Source organism: Penicillium soppii, assembly GCF_028829465.1.
Source record: "Penicillium soppii strain IBT 18220 chromosome Unknown utg000007l, whole genome shotgun sequence".
Classification (NCBI taxonomy): domain Eukaryota; kingdom Fungi; phylum Ascomycota; class Eurotiomycetes; order Eurotiales; family Aspergillaceae; genus Penicillium; species Penicillium soppii.
Window position 1 is genome coordinate 2620287 of NW_026643237.1, and position 20953 is coordinate 2641239.

General features: G+C 48.5%; 9 protein-coding genes across 9 annotated transcripts; 3 read left to right on the forward strand and 6 right to left on the reverse strand.

Annotated features, from left to right (window-relative positions):
* Positions 1–337: 337 nt before the first annotated feature.
* Positions 338–1053, reverse strand: N7529_010259 (peptide-methionine (R)-S-oxide reductase; the record flags this gene model as incomplete). The annotated part of the gene is made up of 2 exons (XM_057245786.1): positions 338–714; positions 789–1053. The coding sequence occupies 2 exons, from the start codon at positions 1051–1053 to the stop codon at positions 338–340; spliced, it is 642 nt and encodes a 213-aa protein (XP_057094049.1).
* Positions 1054–1458: 405 nt separating this feature from the next.
* On the reverse strand, positions 1459–3197 carry N7529_010260 (uncharacterized protein; the record flags this gene model as incomplete). The annotated part of the gene is made up of 2 exons (XM_057245787.1): positions 1459–3075; positions 3168–3197. 2 exons carry the CDS (start codon positions 3195–3197, stop codon positions 1459–1461), a joined length of 1647 nt encoding a protein of 548 aa, XP_057094050.1.
* Positions 3198–4735: 1538 nt separating this feature from the next.
* Positions 4736–5590, forward strand: N7529_010261 (uncharacterized protein; the record flags this gene model as incomplete). The annotated part of the gene is made up of 3 exons (XM_057245788.1): positions 4736–5271; positions 5321–5398; positions 5455–5590. The coding sequence occupies 3 exons, from the start codon at positions 4736–4738 to the stop codon at positions 5588–5590; spliced, it is 750 nt and encodes a 249-aa protein (XP_057094051.1).
* Positions 5591–5932: 342 nt separating this feature from the next.
* On the reverse strand, positions 5933–6526 carry N7529_010262 (uncharacterized protein; the record flags this gene model as incomplete). The annotated part of the gene is made up of 1 exon (XM_057245789.1): positions 5933–6526. One exon carries the CDS (start codon positions 6524–6526, stop codon positions 5933–5935), a length of 594 nt encoding a protein of 197 aa, XP_057094052.1.
* Positions 6527–7586: 1060 nt separating this feature from the next.
* N7529_010263 (putative telomere silencing protein Zds1) lies at positions 7587–10412 on the reverse strand (the record flags this gene model as incomplete). The annotated part of the gene is made up of 4 exons (XM_057245790.1): positions 7587–7805; positions 7883–9639; positions 9711–10266; positions 10407–10412. 4 exons carry the CDS (start codon positions 10410–10412, stop codon positions 7587–7589), a joined length of 2538 nt encoding a protein of 845 aa, XP_057094053.1.
* A 1416-nt stretch (positions 10413–11828) lies between these two features.
* On the reverse strand, positions 11829–13230 carry N7529_010264 (SYLF and SH3 domain-containing protein; the record flags this gene model as incomplete). The annotated part of the gene is made up of 4 exons (XM_057245791.1): positions 11829–11850; positions 11901–12943; positions 13004–13107; positions 13188–13230. 4 exons carry the CDS (start codon positions 13228–13230, stop codon positions 11829–11831), a joined length of 1212 nt encoding a protein of 403 aa, XP_057094054.1.
* Positions 13231–13863: 633 nt separating this feature from the next.
* Positions 13864–15808, forward strand: gem1 (ERMES complex Ca(2+)-binding regulatory GTPase GEM1; the record flags this gene model as incomplete). The annotated part of the gene is made up of 2 exons (XM_057245792.1): positions 13864–13873; positions 13926–15808. 2 exons carry the CDS (start codon positions 13864–13866, stop codon positions 15806–15808), a joined length of 1893 nt encoding a protein of 630 aa, XP_057094055.1.
* Positions 15809–16464: 656 nt separating this feature from the next.
* On the forward strand, positions 16465–18455 carry N7529_010266 (WD40 repeat domain-containing protein; the record flags this gene model as incomplete). Its single annotated transcript, XM_057245793.1, has 5 exons — positions 16465–16660; positions 16741–17677; positions 17732–18206; positions 18267–18342; positions 18406–18455. Coding segments are annotated over 5 exons (1734 nt in total), but the record flags the coding sequence as incomplete, so codon positions are not given.
* Positions 18456–19224: 769 nt separating this feature from the next.
* Positions 19225–20490, reverse strand: N7529_010267 (GPI anchored serine-threonine rich family protein; the record flags this gene model as incomplete). The annotated part of the gene is made up of 4 exons (XM_057245794.1): positions 19225–20038; positions 20091–20231; positions 20311–20389; positions 20442–20490. The coding sequence occupies 4 exons, from the start codon at positions 20488–20490 to the stop codon at positions 19225–19227; spliced, it is 1083 nt and encodes a 360-aa protein (XP_057094057.1).
* Between the last annotated feature and the right edge of the window lie 463 nt (positions 20491–20953).

The window sequence follows — 20953 nt, forward strand, 5'->3', positions numbered from 1 at the left end:
GTTGATGGTAAAAGGGAGAAACAATGAGGGCGACCTAATTAATCTTAGGTGGCGGTCGGCAGGGTTGCCGCCTAAGGCTGCAGGGGTCATACGGATGGGCGAAAATGCCAATCGCGCAGTTTGATGTAGAGTGAGGATGAAGTCATGGAGCAAACATGAAAACTATTCAGAACAAATACTCGCATTGGCCTATTGGAGAAGAAGCGTCTGCAATTACTGCATGAGTTGATTTTATAAATATGGTGATCCACCCCCCAACGACGCCTTTTATCATGCATGTCGGCCCTTGTGCAGCTTATTCTCCACAACACCTAAATAACACTCAAACCAAGATATCTCAAGCCTTGGCCTTTGGGTTTTGAGCACCAGAGTCCTCAGAGAAGCGCAGGCTGACACTGTTTACACAGTGGCGCTCATCTGTAGGAGTCTTGTACCCCTCACCCTCGAATACATGGCCCAGATGGCCCCCGCAATTGCTGCAGACGATCTCCGTCCGCTTCATACCGAAAGTACTATCCTCGTGTCTGGTCACAGCACCGGGGATGGAGTCAAAGTATGCAGGCCAGCCACATCCAGACTTGAACTTGTGATCAGCGGTATAGAGCGGTGCATCACAACCTGCGCAGTTGTAAACGCCTTTTGACGGGTAGTGGGAATCGTACTCGCCGGTGCCGGCGCGCTCGGTTCCCTTTTCGCGGAGAATGCGGAACTGCTCTATTGTTCATTGATATGAGAATTTACTGGAATACAGCGGAGTGGTTTGGGGGATTCCCTTGTGGGGTACATACCTGGGTTGAGGACTGCCCTCCACTCCTCTTCGCTTCGCTGATCGGGGTGTGACATGACCTCGGAGGAATTTTCGGTGTTGCGGTTGGAACTAAAGAAAGCACCGAAAAATGGAATAGCCGGTGCAGCTCTGAGGGTGCTTATGCCTGTCTTCGGAGGGGACTTGCGCGACGAATGGGACAAAAGTCGAGAGGGTGTGGCGAGGCGGGTTGAGATGATCTGAGGTCTGAGAGGCGGGGTGATATTGCGATATAATTGAGACCGCATGGAGTGGGATACTTCGGAGAAAAGGTTGAAGACTCGGCACAATCTATATTGTAGTAAGCCGCTAGAGTGATCTCGGGAGCTCGAGAGAAAGCCTTGGAGTGTAGAAGGTCAAGTGGGGTGAGACTAATCCCGATTTGGCACATTTACATCATCATGCGGGGAGATGAGTCGGGGACTGTATAAGGTCTAGACTGATACATTTATTAGGGCAAAAAAACAAAACAAAGTATACTTCGTTTCTTCTCGTGCTACAATTGATATGTTGCGGTTGCATAAAGGCGGTCCGTTTGACAAAAAGCATTACTTATTTTAACAAGCCCAAGGTTTCCCCTGGGAAAACTCCAGACGTGCAGGGGTATCTTAAAGAAAAACATTACAAAACAAAAGGCAAGAAATAAAAGATACTTAACGTCTCTCCCTGCCAACCACCAACATGGAGCCCCGATCCAATTCCACACGCCACCCCTCATTTCGCAGCATGTTCCACACCGCAGGCCCGAGATGAGACTTACGGTCCTGGGAGTGGTTACCAACACCGCACACAATCTTGAACCCACCGTGAGAGTCCCGTCCCCCGCCGCGGATGTACTTTTGATCACCCAAGGCCTCCCACCATTCCTCAACTCTCCGACGGGATATTCTGATTGCATTGGCGACGTTCACACCATGCAGATCCAAATCACAATTCGTCGACTGTCTGGCCACCAGTCGGTCGGAGGCAGTTGCTAAATGACGCATCGCTAGCTGACGCTGCTCATTTCCGACCTCGCGATAATAGGCGGATGCGCCACCGTAAAGGGGATTCGACCGAGCACGACGAGCTGAGTGGGCTGCCTGGGCCAGGGCAGTTGAACGGGCTGCAAAGTGGGAGGAAGCAGCCGCTGCCGCTTGACCAAAGTCCATGAAATCCGAGGAGTCATCTGTCTGATTGCTGGGTGTAGTGTTTTGGTCGTGCTCTTCGAGGACAGGTGGAGCTGAGACGAACGTGATGATATTTGAGATCGAGCCCACAGCGGGTCGACGGGACAAAGTCTCAGCCAACTCCTCTGCGCTTTGGGTATCATTGCTGGTGATACGTATCAAGCCAGCCAATGTAGTAGGTTGGACACCGGGGTACTTGTGTACGAGATCCCCTACTTGCGTAACAAGTACGGGGTCATCTTCGATCTCACGGGTGTCCTCGGGCGCATGGACATGTGCCAAGTCTCTTATGGTTGCACTGAGCGACATTGAGTTTGCATGATAAGTCGAGGCAATCTTCTCCCTCTGCAAACTGCAAGCTCGCGAGGAAATGAACTCAATGTCCCGCTTGCCGCTTTCCCATTTATTGGTTAAGGGGCCAGGCGTAGCCTGGGAAGATAGCTCGACTAGACGCTGCTTCTGCTGCTTGTTCTTCTTCTTGTGGGGCTTTTTGTTGCCATTTTGATTTTCTTTGGCCTGGAACCCATCGATTGACTTGGGGACCATGTGACCAAAGCCTTCTGTGGTCTCTTCAGGGGTTTGTTGAGATATACCTCCTGCAATTTGTGTCTCTTCGATAAAGGCAAGATTCAAGAGAACGTCCATTGCACGACTGAGGTTATTGTGACAATCTTCAAGGATCCGCTCCGCCTCCAAGCGAGTGATACTTGGGAACATGCCGATTAAGTTCTGGGCCTTTTCGGCTGTTTCCATGCGCAAAAAGTTATCCGCACGCCGAGAGTCTTCGGCCTTTCGGCAACCATTGCTACTGCTAGAATCGCCAGTTTCCAAGTCAAGATATTCAGGCCAATTTGAGGGGTCTGACTGTAGCCCGCCGCTAGATGGCTCTGTTTGTGGCGACCCTGAGCTGTCGGAGTTTCTAAGGTTTGTTGTGCCCGTAGGGTCAAATGGAAGGTCTTCCTGTTCAGCCGCAGATACCTTTAACACATCTAGGGTTTCCCGCAATTGCTCAACCTGAGCTGGAATTGCCAGGTCAAAGTCCAAAACAATCGCTTGAAAGAGTGCCGGATCAATCGGGGGGCAGTAAGTGCCTGTAAGTTCCTGCAAAGAAAATCATAACAGTCAGACTACAACGTGACAATTATGAAGGCCAGTACTGGTAGGCCTATAGCACTCTTTGCGACGCGACGTACCTTGACAAGGGTGTCACTAGAGTTCTCCATCATCGATATCACAACTTTGGCAAAGTGGCAGATATATCAAGTGTTTCATCACCTGGAGATAGCGCTGAAGCCCCAGAACCCTCAGATGGGCTATTTTTGCAACGCGAAAAGTGGAAAAGTGGCTTTTTCCGATGATGAGGGATCTGATAACCCCCCGCGATAAGATAAGAATGCCATGGGGTATTCTAAAGGTGTGTCACGTGTATAAACAAGTCACGTGTATAAATCTCCGAGTCACGTGCTTCGGAGAAGAATCATGCGATGACGTCACATGCCTTGCTCAAAAGGTTTCCATGGTAAATCCAAAGTCTACCCGACTTCTCTACTTACTTCAACTTACTCAATGATGATCGGCAAATAAATTCAAGTATCATTTCAAAAATTAAGCCTTTTTTTAACTAAAAACCCTTTGAGTTTGAGTATAGCTAATTTGAGCCAGCTGCTTCCACTGATATGCTAAACAATACATCCCAGCAGTTGGCTGCAACTTGACTTCGTGCATGCAGTCTTGGCCATTATGTGGCTCACCCAGCACCAATAGAGCCATAGAGCCTCTTCGATCTAGAAATTTCTATTGAATTACCCAAGTCTCAATGACAGGTAGAAATTCACAGAAAAAAAGTGTCAGTAGGCGTTCTCTTATCAAATATAGACATATAGAAGCACTGATGCTTATATGAAAGACCAAATCTATACCTAGATATGGAAACGACGATCGGCAGTCTACATATCTAGGTAGCAGGCACCATATTTTGGAGTGGATATATAGAGCAATGCTCGAACTAGGGTATACCTAGGTAGCTGTAAATCCAATCCTATCCATGTTGTAAGGGATATTAGATTTTTCTGGCATTCAGCATGGTGCTTTGAAAAATAAGGTAAAGCCTTGGGACAAAAGTGGAAAGAAACCCTTTAGGTACTAGGAGAAAGACGTAATAAAAACTCTTTTTGGCTAGTGCGTTGGACTTCGTTCTCCTAAAATCGGGATCTGGCTCCGACATTTAGCATCTCGACGTTTACTTCGGTGTCTTCCTCCTATGACCCAAAAAGGCTATTATAAACATATACCACCACGACCAGCCGAGTTTGGTTATAATTCTGATTACGAGTGTCCCTGCTTTCCTTTCAAGGGTTCTGAACCTTTAATCATGTCTTTGCAGCATCTTCGATCAAAAAGATTATTCATGTCGCCATTCAACGCCCAGTCCTCACACGATATCTCAAGTGTCGCCTTAAGATACATAGCGAATGCAAAGCGAAGGAAGTTTCATTGTGTTCTTGACTTTGGGATAACTTTGGTATAACCTTAGTTCGAGCGAGAAAGAATGGGAGAGCCGGTTGAATGGGAAACACTGAATCTCATTTGATATTGTCGTCACCTGATGTATCAAGTAGTAATCTTCTTACCATGTGCTTCTCACCTTCTTCCTGATACTTCCTCTCTATCACTTAACTTTCCACTCCTCTTGTTTATCAATCTACTCAGCACTCGTTCTGAAATCTTAACCTAAGTCATTCACGGCGTTTCCTTTGAAGTCATGTCCCGCATTGGGGATTTCGATTACCTACTCGGTACCCATGTCACGCTTGACCCGCCCTCGCCGTCGCCCCCTCAAACCTTCGTCCTTGAGGAGATACTGTCGGAAGAATATCAGAGAGTGACGCAACACGAATATGATCGAGGGGATGGGCATCCGTTCGCCGCTATCAAGTTCTCTTGTCGCAATGTTGCGGACCCAACTCAGCAGGGATTTATGCGGATCTATTATCAGATCCCAGTGGACGGTACTTTTCGGAGCCCTCCTGAAGTCCGGGCTCGACAAGCCTTACACCAGCGTACTCACGCCGAGCTTAAGGCGCTTACGAGTCTCGACAACGCAGACTGTACCGCAGTACCGCAACTCCTTGGCTTAAGCGAAATGGTACAAGTCGCCCAGGACTACGTGCCTGGTGGCTATATCAACTACATTGCCTGGGCACGAGTACCTGGGGAGCCTATTGACTTTGATTCTTATTGGGAAGGCGACTTGAAATACCGAAACGAGGTGCGTGCCATCTTCCGCGCCACTTACGAGTAAGTATATACCTCTACATTGTGAAATATATGTACTACCACAATGTAGGGAGCTGAACCGGTGTCACTGGGAACCAAGGATTGGCACTCCTGATAATCTGATTTATGATGATATCGATAGCACGATGTAAGTAGTCCTGTCTAACCCCACGATCGCCGATTATGATCAACTAATCATTATAGGCATATTGCCGGATTCCGTGATCCTGTGGAAACAAAGGAACAGCCATTTTCGGATGTTACTTACGCCTGCTGGGGTTTAGCTAGGCCATCTGATCGGATAGACTGGGATCTTGATAGCTCCGATTGGAGATGGTAGTCTATAGGCTCCTAAGACAATCGGGTTTCTTTCGTATCTAATGAGATTTCAACGCTAGAAATTGATGGCAAACTACGTACTTTGTTCTGTCTATTCGTACACCCCTGCCTGGTATGTCCATAGTAAGACTTCTCAAGTCCCAACAACCCAACGAGCACTCTGGTTATTGGCAGTATTAGCGGCACTTGCTAATGTACAAACGTAAAACATGCACTGTTTCGTCGAGACCTGTGATAAGGCAAGATGAATCCCCTAGGCGTTCGTAGGTGTTGGTGTATAGCAGCTAGACGAGGAGATAGGTTCGGAATACCATACCTCCCAAACCCCTGGAGCTGACTCAAACTACCGTAGGAAGATTGTGTCCTCGTAGGTACTAATGAAACCGTACTCACAACCCAGACATTGCATGTCCCTCAACGGCTGTGCAATCTTCTGCCTTAGGCCAGGGATTCCCCTCATAGCAGTCCGTAGATCATGCTTCGCCACCCAAGGTACCTTCAACTCGCCGACCAGTTTAACATCAGTGGTACCGCCCTCACTTCGTAAGCCGACAACGTCGGGAGGATACATATAAGTACTTCCTGAGCACTTGAAGTCGGCGAAACATAGTCTGACCGAACAGGCCTCCAGGACCGCCACAAGTGCTTCGCCAGTAGCCTGTTGGAAGCAGCCCTGGAGTCCGTGTTCATCTCCTATATGAACTCGAAAGGGTTGGGTAGTGTGGAGGCCAGGGGCATGCGGTGACGTTGTTTCCCTTCTTGCCCAATTTTGGCTTTCATGTACAGCTTGAACATTTTGGCGGAAGTTGTTCCACGGGACAAGGGTGCCCACAAAAGACAAACGCTGCAGCGCACTAAAAACCGTATGATGAGGGCCGATTTTGAGTGGTGGCAGTGGCCCTTCCACAATGTGCTTGGCCCATATGGTAGATGCCATCTTTGGCGGATGCCACAGAGAGAGCGCCGAGGACGGCGAGCTTATGGGTGACAATAGAATCGCATTAAATGAAAGCCGGACCTGGCAAACTGCTTTGTTAGCATGGATTCGATATGACTTGCTTACGTTGATCCTTGAACAGATCTTACCTTGTTGATTTTTTGAAAATGGTGGGTCGCTTGATGGTCAAGTTTTGTGGTAGTAGGCCCGAAAAAGGAGGAGAGCGTGCTTGAGGCTGGGAGGAAAAGGGAAGATTGGAAAGGTGCCAAATATTCTCTATGATCAAAACCCCAAGCTTTCCAGTGTACCTATCGTTATGCGAGGAACTATCACTTAGGCCTCACCTAGAGACTGTGCCATATGGTAACTGATTCTTGCAAAAGCTTTCAGTCATCTAATCCATAATGTTTCTACAGACACAGTGTAAAGTCAAAGGTGGAAATAGGTTGAAGATTGGTCTATTCCTAAATAAAAGACTCAGTGACAGTTTTCCTGTCATTATCCCAGAGGGAATCTGTCAATGAGACGACCAACCAGAATGCAAATATGTGATCCACTCGTGTGAAAACACCAAGCGCCGAAATAGAAAACAGGACGAGGTATAAACTTGAAGCACTAGAATAATAACGACAGAAACAAGAGAAAACGAGAACCCCAGGCGCTATGCGAAGAGAAAAATCAGAGCATGTGCACAGACAAAATATATTGCAATACTCAAGACCAAAGGGCCATGACACCGGAACATAAAAAACATAAGCATCAAGAACAACCTTCCAGGCCAAGATGACAGTTTACCTTCCTGAGTGTAATTGAAATCCAACGAGTGCGCAAGTAAAGATACGAGCCTGGCTTGTGGTTTGGTACACGGAAACTTTTGAAAACGTTCGAAGGAATATGGGTAATGTATGAGAATGGCGAAAACACGGCTTGAGTGTACATGTTCTGGAACATTTGGAACGGGCAAAAAGCATGGGTATTTCCGTGCGCTGCTAAAGACGAGAAAGCAGAAATGCGGGAAAGAGATACAGAAAGGAATCGAGTGAAGACGCCGGCTCCGGGTTCACCACATATCATCGTCATCATCGTCATCCAGTTGGACATCGTCGCCAAAGGACGAGTGTCCGTACTGGTGGTGCCCTGGCCCGTAAGCCTGGCCGTTTTCATAGCCTTGCTTGCTGCCTCTCGACTGGGCGCCGTAGCGATCATGTGAATCGTCGTCATAGTCATACATGGAAGAATCATCGTATCCGCTTTCCCCATAGTGGTGCTGTTCCTGAGCCTGTGGCGTTGTCTGTTAGTATACATGATCTTCTTCCTTGTTCATTTTTCTTTTCATAAAGAGTGCGATTCGCTTACCTCTTGGTATCGCTGATATTGTGAGTACTCATCTGGTTGGTCTCTTGACCTTGAAGATCTCTGGGATGACCCAGAAGACCCAGTCGATATTTGCGGGTGCATTTGTTGGACCTTGGCCAGGTATGAGTACATGAAATTGCTCAGCAACACCTGCGAGTACAGCGCTCTTCGGGGGTTCGCAAGTTTGATATGTGCCATGCGGTAAATCGCTCTCTCCTCCAATATTGAGAAGCGAGTCCAAGGATAATCAACATCAGCACGAAGCACCCGCGTTGGGGGATCAGGGGACAAATTTCGGGATGAATGCTTGCGGTGGTGTCCTTCAACACCGTGCTTCTTTCGACCTCCACCAAAGATGGAGGAGAAGATACCATCCTTTTCTTTCTTTGAGTCCCCTGATGTCCTCCTCACGCTGTCCTTGCGACGTTCTTCTTCTAGCTTGGGGTCGAGACGGTCCAACACGAGACTTTCACGTCCTCGAGGAGTGCTTTCGATTGACGATTGCAAAACATCGAGGCGTGTGTTGTCGTGGGATTTTTCAATGGTTTTCGATTTGCTCTTTTTCGAGTCACCGTCTTTGTCCTTCTTCTTATCCTTTTCTTCACTGCCCAATAACCAATGCCAACTAGACTTGCGACTACCTTCAGTGTCTTTTTTATCCTTTGATTTCTTGCCTTCTGATTTTCGTTCTTCTGATTTGCGTTCCTCCGCCAGCGTGGGAATGAACGAGAGACTATCAGTGCGGGTGCTGGTGCCAGGTATCATCTGAGGGTTATTGGCAAAGTCATCAAGCGACTTTGTGGGTTGGTGAGGCGGCTGACGGATGTTCTTCGGGCGTTTGGGCGCTGAATCGGGCGAGGAGGAAGGTTTCTCTGGCTGTGTCGGCGTTGCAGCTTGATCCGATGACCGACTCCGTTGGGAAGGCGGGCTTGGTATGCGGGTCGTTTCGGCAGCGGGAGGCGTTTCAACGATTGCGGGAATCTTCTTATCCTCTGGGGCTATATTCAAAGTGGACCGACCGTTCGAGCTGATAAGAGAATGCCATTGCCTTGAATTGTCCGAGTCCCTCGAGACGTGTCGGTCCACGGCAGCATCTCCATGCCCGCCGGACTTGAACAATTCTTGCTGTTCGGCCTGGGGTTGATCAGGAATCGAGTCAAATGTGGAAGTCGTGGAGGGAGCAGGAGAATAAGCCCCGCTACGTGATGAAGCGGAGGAGGCTCGTGTCGCTCGTGTCGCTGCCTTGTGTGCATGGTCCGTTGAAACGCGAGTCGATCCCAGGATGGACTGGTCTTCATGTTGATGAAGGGTCTTGGAATTTGTGTCGCTTCCTGCAAATTCAGATGCCCCCCGTCCAACACGTTTAGAATAGGGTAATTTCTCGCCTTTTTTCAAACTCCCTGCTTTGATATACTGTGTTCGAGTGGACCGACGAAGGCTGTTTTGCAGAGGCGCGGGCGGTAGAATCGGTTTATCTTCATCCCTGATGCCGACATTCTGCATACCACGCACGAGGGTATCTTTATCCACTGGGTTCGAATCATCCACCAAGGTTTCTAACTGCTGTAAGTTAGGACTCAGCATACCATCTCGTTTAATAGACTGCGAGCGTTGACGCTCAAGTCGATCGGCGCCATCCGTATAGCCGGAAGAATTGTCGATCTGCCTTGATAACATAGACCGCTTGCGGTTGAGACCACCTGTCGACCCTTTACGTTCCGTGGAATGATCTCCAGACCTGCGCTTGATCTGATCCGCTTTGCTGTCAAGAAACGATTTGAACTCCTTAGGGGCAAGCTCAGGGTGCAGTCGCGCGGGGACCCAAAACAACCGGGAGGCGTCATCTTCGTCGGCTGAGGGGGAGGGGGGGGAGAGAAGCCTGGGAGGTCAGGGTCACCGGCGGCGGCCACGTCCATAGACATGCGTCGAATCGCAGCAAGATTGTTCAGTTCTTGGGCAACGGCCGCGGGGTTCGACTCGTAGTCAATGTCGTTAAGGGGAAAGGAGGAGGTTGCGGTTTCAGAAGGCGACCGAGTTCCATCAGCGAGTCCGGAATCACTCCCCCTTTCATAAGACCAGTTTGCGACCAGAGGTGGTCGCTGCTGTCCATTTTCCGCTATTGTTTGTCCATCCGAGAAAGATTTCTGTAGTGGTGAAGACGGGGAGAGCGACTCGGATCCTGCGGCGGCCCGCGGGATGGTTGTTATCGATTCTCCGAGCGGGGATGTTATATAGCTTAAGCGCTTCGGGTCATTACGATCGTAGTCGTCGTCGTACATATGCCCTATTGCTTCCGTCACATGGTGGCTTGGGTCACTAATGGATAAATGAGGGCCATGACCTCGCCGAGTCGCGTGTCCGGCCTCATGGGCACCCGTGGAGGCCTGCAAGGAACATGGTTAGTACCTGATAACGGTGCCACTTTGAAGTTGATGGATGAAAGGACGAAGTTCGAAATCAAGGGAGGGGTCTGGAAGTGTCCAAAAAAATAAAAAATAAAAGAGACAGCAAAAAAGAAACACACCTGCATGGGAACCAGTTGTACAGAAACCAAAGACTCCAAAGACCCTAGAGCCCAAAGGGGCGGGGAAGCTCAAGATGAGGCAGTCTCAATGTACCAGAGGTAATAAGGAGGAAAGGTCATTGAAGCGGGGGAAACAAAGACACGACATTAGAGGGAAAATCGAAAGGAAAGAAGAAGAATGAGGGTCTTGGGAACATCTTTAGGCGGAGAGAGAAGCTGACTTCCGCACCTGACACACGGATATTATTTGGATGTAATTCAACGAGATTGATTTACTTCTTTCTATATACTACTTGTATACAATATATAGTTATATTATTTTGAAGTCTTTTCATTCTTGGTACTCCGTACTTGGTCTATTTTTTGGGTCTTTTTCTTCTTGTTACCGTTTGGATCCACTTAGGACGATCGAAGATCTACAGTTCTTCTACTTTCTTTCTTTCTTTTCTTAGTATACATTATTGTATATTGCATATTGTACATTCTACTATATCTTGCCTTCTCTTAATTTCTTTGGTTCGGATTATAACGGACTTCAGAGTACTACCTAACTATACGGTTGGCTGATTTGATATGTTTCTTCATGTGACACTACATCCTCACCTCGTACTGACTACATGTAGCTTACATATTTCACATAATTAATTAGAGTAGACTTCATACAAAGCCTCTTACATGGGTCAGTTTTGAAACCCATCTAAAGAGAAAGAACTTTCTATTTGCTATCCTAAACCCATTTGATATTCCTCAGTCACTCAAGAACATGAATCAATAGAATGGGGCCAGGGTAGTGCGTAGTTCCACTCATTTTGTACTTCGGACAATACTGGTACTACAATATACCTCAGAACCGTGTGACTTCATGTAGCTTTTCCGGAACGCTGAAGACAGACTGAGTACGCACTTCACAGATATGCAAGCGTTTCGTTCAAGTTTGATCAGCTGAGAATATCAAGATTGAGAAACTCAAAGGATCCTGACAAAGTGCAGATTCAGGAAATTTATGTGAGCATGTTGAAACTATATTCTTATAATCAGAAGTCAGATCAGGTTTGATTAACCAAAAGGAACTGATACATGCATTCACCTAAAAGAAAGCATAGGCAAAACAATTTCTAGCAGTGACGTCGCAATCAAATAGGAGACTGCACTGCATGAAACCGAAAACATCATGAAAACCAAGGCATACCCACAGCCCCCTCAAGTGAAGAACCACGTATGAGAACAAGAAACTCCACGCTGAATAATGTAAATGGGACCAAAGACTTGACTTGAAAAAGAGAACGGCAAATCTGCAGACGCCAGGATATATTTAGGGCAAGCATGGAAGGTATGTATGTGAATGAATCAAACCTCAGAGAAATGTGCATTGAGTACAATGTTCACCAATTGTGCTGTGTGGGCCAGCAGACAGACACAACCTCAGGAGGCATCGACATAGTTGCTGCAATTATATTAGCTATCATTTGCAAAAATGCAAGAGGCATCACTTACCTAGGGAAGATGCCAACGCGGTCCCCAATGCGACCAGTCCACCAATCTTCTGCACTTTCTGTACGCTTGACAATCGTAATAATTTCACCCTTCTTGAACCCAAGATCACCATCTTGGTCCGCATCGAATGTGTAGAGCGCAACGGCTTGATCTGATCGCATCTGGGCTGCACCTGTTTTTTGCCCGAAGACCGGCTTAGGGGCAGTTGGACGCGTAGGTCGACGATCAGAATAGACATAGTCCTCTTCAAACGGCGCGGTGTTGCTCCGGTGGCGCCCACTGTCGCCGGTAGGTGCCCGGGTTGTCGCGGAGCGACCAACAGGCCGGTCGTAAACATCATCAGCCCACGTGTTTGCACGACGGGGCTTGTCGCGGTAGTCATAGTCATCATCCCCGTTGGTGTTGGACCGGCCGCGCCGGCTGCCTTGGCCGTAGGCCTCGCCTTTTCGTCCCTCCCAGACCACATCGTCGTGACTCTCGTCATAAACAGGCACGTCGTTGTACATGGCGTCACCATATGCCCTAGAGTTTCCTTGGAAAACACGAGAGTTTAAAACGTGCATGAGAGCATCAGCAGCTGGTGGTGGGCGGACGCTGCCAGTAAGCAGCTGGTTGGCGGAGACGCGACTGCGATACAATTTCTCATTGGCATCTTTGCGCTCTACCAGCATACTACCCTCTAAACTGACACCAGCGAAGAGACCCTTGGTTTTGGAGTAGGAGAAGACGGCCGCGACACCCTTGGTGCTGGCGGCTCCAGCTGCTTCGGCATTTCGACCTACAGGTCCAGCAGCGAGTGACACGTTACCACCGAGCGTCAGTGTTCCAAATTGCGAGAATGTGCGAACAGCAGCGGCGTCGTTGAGAATGAAAACGAAGTCTGTCAACTCGAATCCGATCTGTCCTCCAATTCCGGCACCTGCAGTCGCGATGGCTGATGGAGCGGACCAAGTGCCATCGGCAAGACGGGCGACGACGACACCGGAGCCAAATCGACCAGAGCCCAAGAATCCGGCCTTCAGAACGGTAAGAATTGCAAGACCCTGCGTGGGAAAAGATTTGTTAGCGATGAAATTCTCCATATTAAGATAGTGTTTTCGTACCTTTGCGCCGGCCAGGATCTCCGGGGGAATGACCTTGTCAGGACCGAAGGCTTGCTTGGGGTCCACGAAGGATGTCAAAATCTTTGCGGCCTTCTTGCATTCGCCTGTTTGAAGAGCGGTCGCTGTTAGCCGGAGATGCCGCACACGACTGCGGGGAAGTGGGCTATTGAGATTGTAAACTTACTGCCCATCGACGACGGGAGCGGATTGTTGATCCCGAGAGGCATCTTGGAGGAGTTTTGTCGAGGTAGAACAAACTAAAACTCGACCGAGGGAGAGAGTAATGTTGGGGAATGAGGAGTGGCTATTGATCGGGCTCCCAGAGGTAACGGTTAGTCAGTGGGGTGTGGGCCTGATGACGGCTGACACGGGACGCCGGTTCGTGGGAGGCTCAAGATGTGTAGATTGTACCTCGCAAAACTCCGAGTTCCACAAACGATCGTCAATTGCCGAATTCTGGATGAGCTCGAAGACTTGCTTTGCTGCCTTTGGTTTTCAAAATTTAATGAAATATTGAGGAGAGTTGCTCATTTCCCCGCGTTGAAAAGTGGCGCAGCAAAGCAACTGTTGCTTGGCGATTTAGTAAATTCTTACTATTTAGAGAAAGAAAAGAGAGTTGTATAAGTCAAAAGAAGTGGTCAAACGCATTGCCTCTTGATATAAAAAGGTCGCAACATCTACGGAGTACTTTGTAGAGACATAGTATTTTAGCACGTGCAAGCTGCCCCAAATGCCAAGACATATCTGTTATCGTATTGCGATTGTCTCCGAATCTGAATCCAACTGCTCACCCTCCATCCACCCTGTTGTCACTATAGCTATGGTTGGTGTGAACATTTGGTGAATTGCTAGGTGCAAGAATGGCAACAGGTATGTGAGATCTCTTGTTCCCTAAAATACTGCTAATATGATGTCGATGCAGTTCGGATTTGCGTCTGCGGCGACGAGGGCACGGGCAAATCCAGCCTCATTACCTCACTCGTTAAAGGTGTCTTTGTCACAAATAAAATTCAACCAGTTCTCCCTCAGATTACAATCCCTCCTACTCTCGGAACCCCCGAAAATGTCACCACCACTACAGTCGTTGATACATCCGCCCTACCGCAGGAACGCAATAATCTCGCGCGAGAGATCCGGAAATCAAACGTGATTTTACTTGTTTATTCTGATCACTACAGCTATGAGCGGGTAGCTTTGTTTTGGCTGCCTTATTTCCGCTCATTGGGTGTTAATGTTCCAGTGATCCTGTGTGCAAACAAGTCTGACCTCGGGACGGGTCATACGCAAGTGGTCGAGGAAGAGATGCTACCGCTGATGGCAGAATTTAAAGAAATTGACTCGTGTATCCGCACCAGTGCCCGTGAGCACCGCAATGTGAACGAAGCCTTCTTTGTCTGCCAGAAGGCTGTAACCCATCCGATCGCCCCGTTGTTTGATTCCAAGGAGTCATCTCTGAAACCAGCCGCAGTGGCAGCCCTACAACGAATATTCTATCTGTGTGATAAAGACCGCGACGGATATTTATCGGACAAGGAGATCAAGGATTTCCAAACCCGCTGCTTTGGAAAGGCCTTGAATGAAGATGATCTTGTTCACATCAAGGACACTATTCAAAAGAGCTACCCGGAATCAGTTACAGAGTCCGGCATCGATTGTCAGGGGTTTATTCATTTAAACAAATTATATGCAGAGAAAGGGCGTCATGAGACAGTTTGGATTATCTTGCGAGCCTTCCAGTACACAGATAATCTCTCCTTGCAGGAGAAGTTCTTGCACCCCAAGTTCGAAGTTCCCCCATTTGCCTCCGCCGAACTATCCCCGGAAGGATACAGGTTCTTTGTCAACCTCTTTCTGCTATCTGATAAAGACAATGACGGTGGCCTGAACGAAGCTGAGCTTGAATTGTTGTTTGCTCCAACCCCCGGCTTACCTGCATCATGGGCGGATGGTTCATTCCCGTCGTCTACTGTCCGCAACGAAGCAGGACATGTGACACTACAGGGCTGGCTTGCCCAGTGGAGCATGACAACCTTCCTATATCCCAAGACCACTCTCGAGTACTTGGCCTATCTGGGATTCGAGCCATCTGACCAAAGTGATCAATCCATCACGGTAGCATTGAAAGTCACAAGACCTCGCAAAAGGCGGCGGCGCCCCGGTCGTGTGGGACGTAATGTTGTACAATGCCATGTTCTGGGAGCCCCTGGTTCCGGAAAGTCGGCTTTGCTGGATGCGCTCCTTTCGCGCGGATTCAATACGACCTATCACCCTACAATTCAACCTCGTACCGCCGTGAACACAGTTGAACTTCCAGGTGGAAAGCAGTGTTACTTGATTCTGGATGAACTAGGTGAGCTAGAACCTGCTCTCTTAGAAAACCAGGCGAAACTGCTCGATCAATGCGACGTGATTGCATACGCGTATGATTCTTCAGACCCGGACTCTTTTGCCTACATCCCTGCCTTGAGGCAAAAGTACCCCCACCTGGAGGAGCTTCCAAGCGTTTTTGTTGCCCTCAAGGCCGATTTGGATCGAACCACTCAGCGGGCGGAGCACCAGCCCCATGAATACACGGCCATGTTGAACATGCCCAGCCCACCACTCCACGTCAGTGTCACCTGGAGCTCTATTCAGGAGGTGTTTGTCCATATCGCAGAAGCTGCCATGGAACCCAGCACTGCTTTCCCACGTAGCGAAGAGGACGTGGAGGGCAAGTGGATGTCGTGGGGAATTGCTCTTGGAGCGGTGGTTTGTGCAGGCGCCGCTGCAGTGATGATCTGGCGACGAGTTGGCACTGGAAATTAGGGCTCATGTCTGCAATTCATGTTTTCATAGTCATACCCCATTTAATGTTGAACTGAATGTATATTTTCATCAAGATGTTCAATTTCAATTGCCTCCAATATTAGAAATGCCTCCAATCGTAGCCGGTTCGGCCGGAGTTAAGCCCCGCCAGGCACGCGGTTTCTTCTCCGCTCGAACGTTACCCCGGACATCAATCACCTTCTTGCTGATCCCTGCGCCCCCTCTCTCCTCACAGTTGTGTTAATATTCTCTATTTCCTTTTTATCTTCTATATCTTCATCAACCCCTTATAGACCTCCTACTCCTCTTGCATCTATCAACCCTGCGACCCATTTATCGCGCAGTGCCTTTGGCCCCCCTGCAAGTGTCGGGCTTTATCTGCAACCCGTCAGCCACTCATTTTGGACCCATCAGACACCTTCTAGATATCATTGATATCAGTTCTGGAAGAGCAGAAACCTTGAAGTTTATAATAGGCGCACAGCAAAGTTTGCGCATAACCCTTATCGGTTCCAAGGTTGCAGGTGGTTGTCGCACAAGATTTCAGCCTAGGTTCAGATTGAGCCTGTACGAGTGACGTCTGATCATGTTGTAAGGCTCACTTATTTCTCCTGCCTATCTCCTACTTTACCCTTTATTCCACACACTTTAAACAGGGGCATTTTTTTGACACACAATTGCCTGTTGCTCTTGCTGACATTACCGCCAGCGTTCTTCCACCTCCACCTCCGCGCTATACCATCCCTGTCGCTTACGCGGCGGGGGCGGCAAATGGTATGGCGGTTCCTGTTGTTGAAACAAATAATACAATCACTCACCCGGAGCGTGGGTGTCCATTGCAAGTAGGAGAGGGTATGTATTTCTCCCGCTGGTTCTCCGCGATCCGATCACCTCATAAGCCATCGAAATGCTCACATGTGGTCCTGCGATAGGTACATATACCCTTGAAGATGATCTCCTTCTCGCAACTCCACCTCCTCATCCCTCTGAGGCGCCGATCGTCAACCCGAATCCTCTCGCGACAGTGCCAACACCTCCGACCTGTGGCGTGAAACTGTCACTGGTCAGCCTCGATCCCCGAAAGAAGCCCCCGACCTTCTTGAAATCTGCCACAACGGTACCACAATTTGGAGATGGGAACTCGGCACTTGCTGCGCCACCGGTCACGGCCAAAGATGCGTCGAAAAGAAGAAAGCCCAAAAACAATATCATCAAAAGCAGCTCTTCCTTCGTCTCGAGAGTTATCACGCACGAGACATCTGCCAAGCGCCTCAGCGACCGCGACATCAACGGTATATTTGCTTTTGCGAATATCAACCGAGCCTTCCAGTGGCTTGACCTCAGTTCGCCCACGAAGGAGGAACATCTTACTAAAGTGCTCTTCACCAAAGCCCACATGCTTTGTCACGACATCAATGAGCTGACCAAGACCACTTCCCACTTGGACATTGTGATGGGTTCTTCCGCAGGCGACATCATCTGGTATGAGCCCATGTCGCAGAAGTACGCTCGGATCAATAAAAATGGCGTGATCAACAATTCCCCGGTGACACATATCAAATGGCTTCCGGGCTCTGAGAGCCTATTCTTGGCATCACACGCCAACGGCGTGCTGGTTGTGTATGACAAGGAGAAGGAAGACGCACTTTTCACCGCTGAGGCAAACAGCCACTATGAGCAGGAACCCGGGCGGTTGCCTTTGGATATCCTCAAGTCCGTAAACTCTAAGAACCAAAAGACCAACCCAGTATCATTTTGGAAATTGGCAAACCAGAAAGTTTCGAGTTTTTCCTTTTCTCCGGACCAAAGACATTTGGCCGTGGTCCTTGAGGATGGATCACTGCGTTTAATGGATTATTTGAAAGAGGAGTGAGTATAGCGACGGCCCGCAAGAACTAAGCAAGATCAGCTAACACCCTCTAGGGTCCTGGATATCTTCCGCAGTTACTATGGTGGGCTAATCTGCGTCTGCTGGTCGCCAGATGGCAAATACATCGTGACCGGCGGCCAAGATGATCTATTGACAATCTGGTCATTCCCCGAGCGCAAGATTGTTGCTAGGTGTCAAGGCCACAACTCCTGGGTGTCGCACGTGGCATTCGACCCGTGGCGCTGTGACCAGAAAACATATCGGTTCGGCAGTGTCGGCGATGACTGCCGTCTTCTCTTATGGGATTTCAGCGTTGGCATGCTCCATCGTCCCCGAGCGCACCATGCTTCAACTCGCAACCGGTCCAGCATCGTGCTGTCACAGACTGCCAGCCGCCATCGAGCAGATAGCGGCGACAACCGTGTGCGCTCGGACTCGAATGGAACAGAGAAGTATGAGGATATTGATCAGACCGCCAGCCACCCTGTGGAACCTCGGTCACGAACAGCCATGTTGCCCCCGATCATGGTAAGCATTCAATGATGCGTGTTTATACTATCCCGAAAACGAGACTAACAGAATCCCCAGTCTAAAATCGTCGGCGAAGATCCTATTTGTTGGCTTGGCTTCCAGAAAGACTGTATTATGACTTCCTCTCTTGAAGGTATTTGACAGAAATAGATGCTATGCACATGTTTGAACTACTCGCGCTGACGTTTTGATACAGGCCACATTCGGACTTGGGATCGCCCCAACGAAAGCATCGGTAAGTCTTAATGTCGCACCTGCGGCTTTTTAGCGTTAATCACTCTGTCCTACTGTCGAATACCCCATTTCTTCTATGACAACAAGTTTGGACATATCATGTGTCCATATCTTATTTTTCTTTTGTTCGAACCGCTTTGTCTGAGACTTGGCCATGGTTGTAATTGATTATTTACCTACATATGTACATATACGTAACTATGGTTGGATGGAGGGTAAACTTTTAGCCAGTAAAATAGCGCCAATATCGTAGAACAGGCAAAGCATTATCGCATTTCTCATTAATGTAAGGGGCATGTCTTAGGTCCATAGACCAAATCATCAACATCAACAGTCAAATCGAATCAAATCAACACAGCTATAGTGACCCCACTTCCATATATCCCTCCACGGCTAGATGAGCTTTGTGGAAAGAAAACATTACAGACAACCAAAATGCCCGACAGATATTTCATTTCCCATTCTCACAACACACAGCCTCCCTGACCAACTCAATATTTAAAGTGCCAAGGCAAACAGGCCCAGAAGGAGACTACCAGCAGGAGGCATGAGCACGGCAGCGGCGTTCGCAGTGGTAGTCGCTGACTCAGTAGCAGTCGAGGTCTTGGTCGAGGTCGTTTCGTGAGTGTTGGTCGAAGTGGTCGAGCGAGTTGAAGTGGACATCGAAGTCGATGTTAAGGTCGATGTCTCAGTCGTTACTAGGGAAATTGTTAGTGTCGGGATACTCAATGCAATGGTAAAATGTGAGTTGTGATCTTGGAAGCCAAGCTTTCCGCCTTTACTAACCAGGGGTAGTGGAGGTTTGGGTAGAATGAGAAGTGGTGAAAGAAGTGCTTGTGGACATTGAAGTAGAAAGAGATGTGGATTTGGATGTAGTAAATGAGGTAGAAGAAGTGGTGATGGAACTTGAGGTAGAAGAAGTGGTGATGGAACTTGAGGTAGTTAAGGAAGTGGAAGTAGTCGGGGTGGTGGAAGTGGATGAAGTGGTAGCAGAAGTTGTGATAAAAGAAGACGTTGAAGGTGTTAATGTTGAAGAAGAGACTGAGGAAGAAGTGGAAGTGGTAAGCTTGGTTGTCGAGGTGTTAAAGACATTTGTAGAGGTCGGCGTACGGGTGGAAGTTGAGGTTGGCGTATAGGTAGAAAGGGAAGGGGATAATGTAGACAAGGATGTGGTGGCATAGATAGAAGACGATGTATAGGGTATTGTGGAGGAAGATGAAGGGGAAAATATAATGGAAGAGGTAAACGCACTTGTAGAAGAAGAGCTAGTCATCAAAGAAGATGATGTAGGGGTAGAAATAGAAGAAGATGAAGGAGTAGATGAAATGGACGAGGTAGGGGTAGACGCACTGGTGGAGGAGTGAGTAGCAGTCGAAGAGAGATAGGAGGAGGACGCAGTCGAAGAAGTCATATCACTTGTCGACGACGCGGTGGAAGAAAGCATGGACGACGGAATAGACGAAGTATCACTCGCAGTACTGGTTTCCTTACCAGAGCTGATGCTAGAAAGCGCACCAGGCTCAGTCATTCGGAACTGCTGAGACTGGGCCAGAATGCCATTGGTTGGAGAGAGGATGTTGATCTGATATCCCTTTCTATACGAAGTCAGTAATTAGGGCAAGGCTAGGGTACTCGGGGTTCCCATACCCCATATCCACATCGGTGAAGGTTTTGGGTTTAACGGTATAGGACCCCAAGGAAGAGTCGACATCCTCTGCCACAACCTCGGTAGTTGGAGGGTAGACGTTTTGGTTGACCAATTCGATGGTGAAAGTGTCAGGATCCGTTCTAACGATAGTTCTGAATCAGCTCATCGCCCCAAGTATAGGCCGGGAGTATCTTGGGCCCCGGGCAATTTGCCGCTTACTCGACAGCATTCCACTTGATAGTAAGTGGTCGGTCGGGGTCAATCCTTTCGCCTATCCGTGGGGAGGTGACAACGATGGCTGTTTGAATGCTGTGAGCTTTTTATGGATTCTTCAGGGTAAGATTCCCTACCTGTAGCTGTAGCGGCCAGAGCCACCAAAGACAGGATGTTGATCCGCATACTGATTAACGTTACTGAGGAACAAGATTAATTGAAGCAATACAGGGAATATTAGCAAGTTCTTGAGGGCCGGTTTGCGATGTATGAGCTTGAAGGAAGCGAAATTGAGGACGGATAAAAGCCGGGAAGGGAGATGTTTTATAACTCTTTGGTAATACGCAGGCTGGCTGTATATCTCACAGGGTCTTGTCCCATTCCATCTCGATCTTTATTTTTGGGCCGATTTCCCATGGTGCCTTGATCCATCGTGCTTCGTCCTCCTAGGTCTATCGGGGTACAAATCAGCCAGACGAGAACAACATCCTCTAGTCCCCGTGATGTTCTTTTGTCACCTTGGTATGCCGGGAGTGGTCGAAAAGAATAACAATCAAAGCTGTAGCATGCAACTTCATCTTCAGCCCAGACTTAAATTTTTCATCGGCGAATTCATGACGTACAGCGTCTTTGAATTCAACTGGCCGCG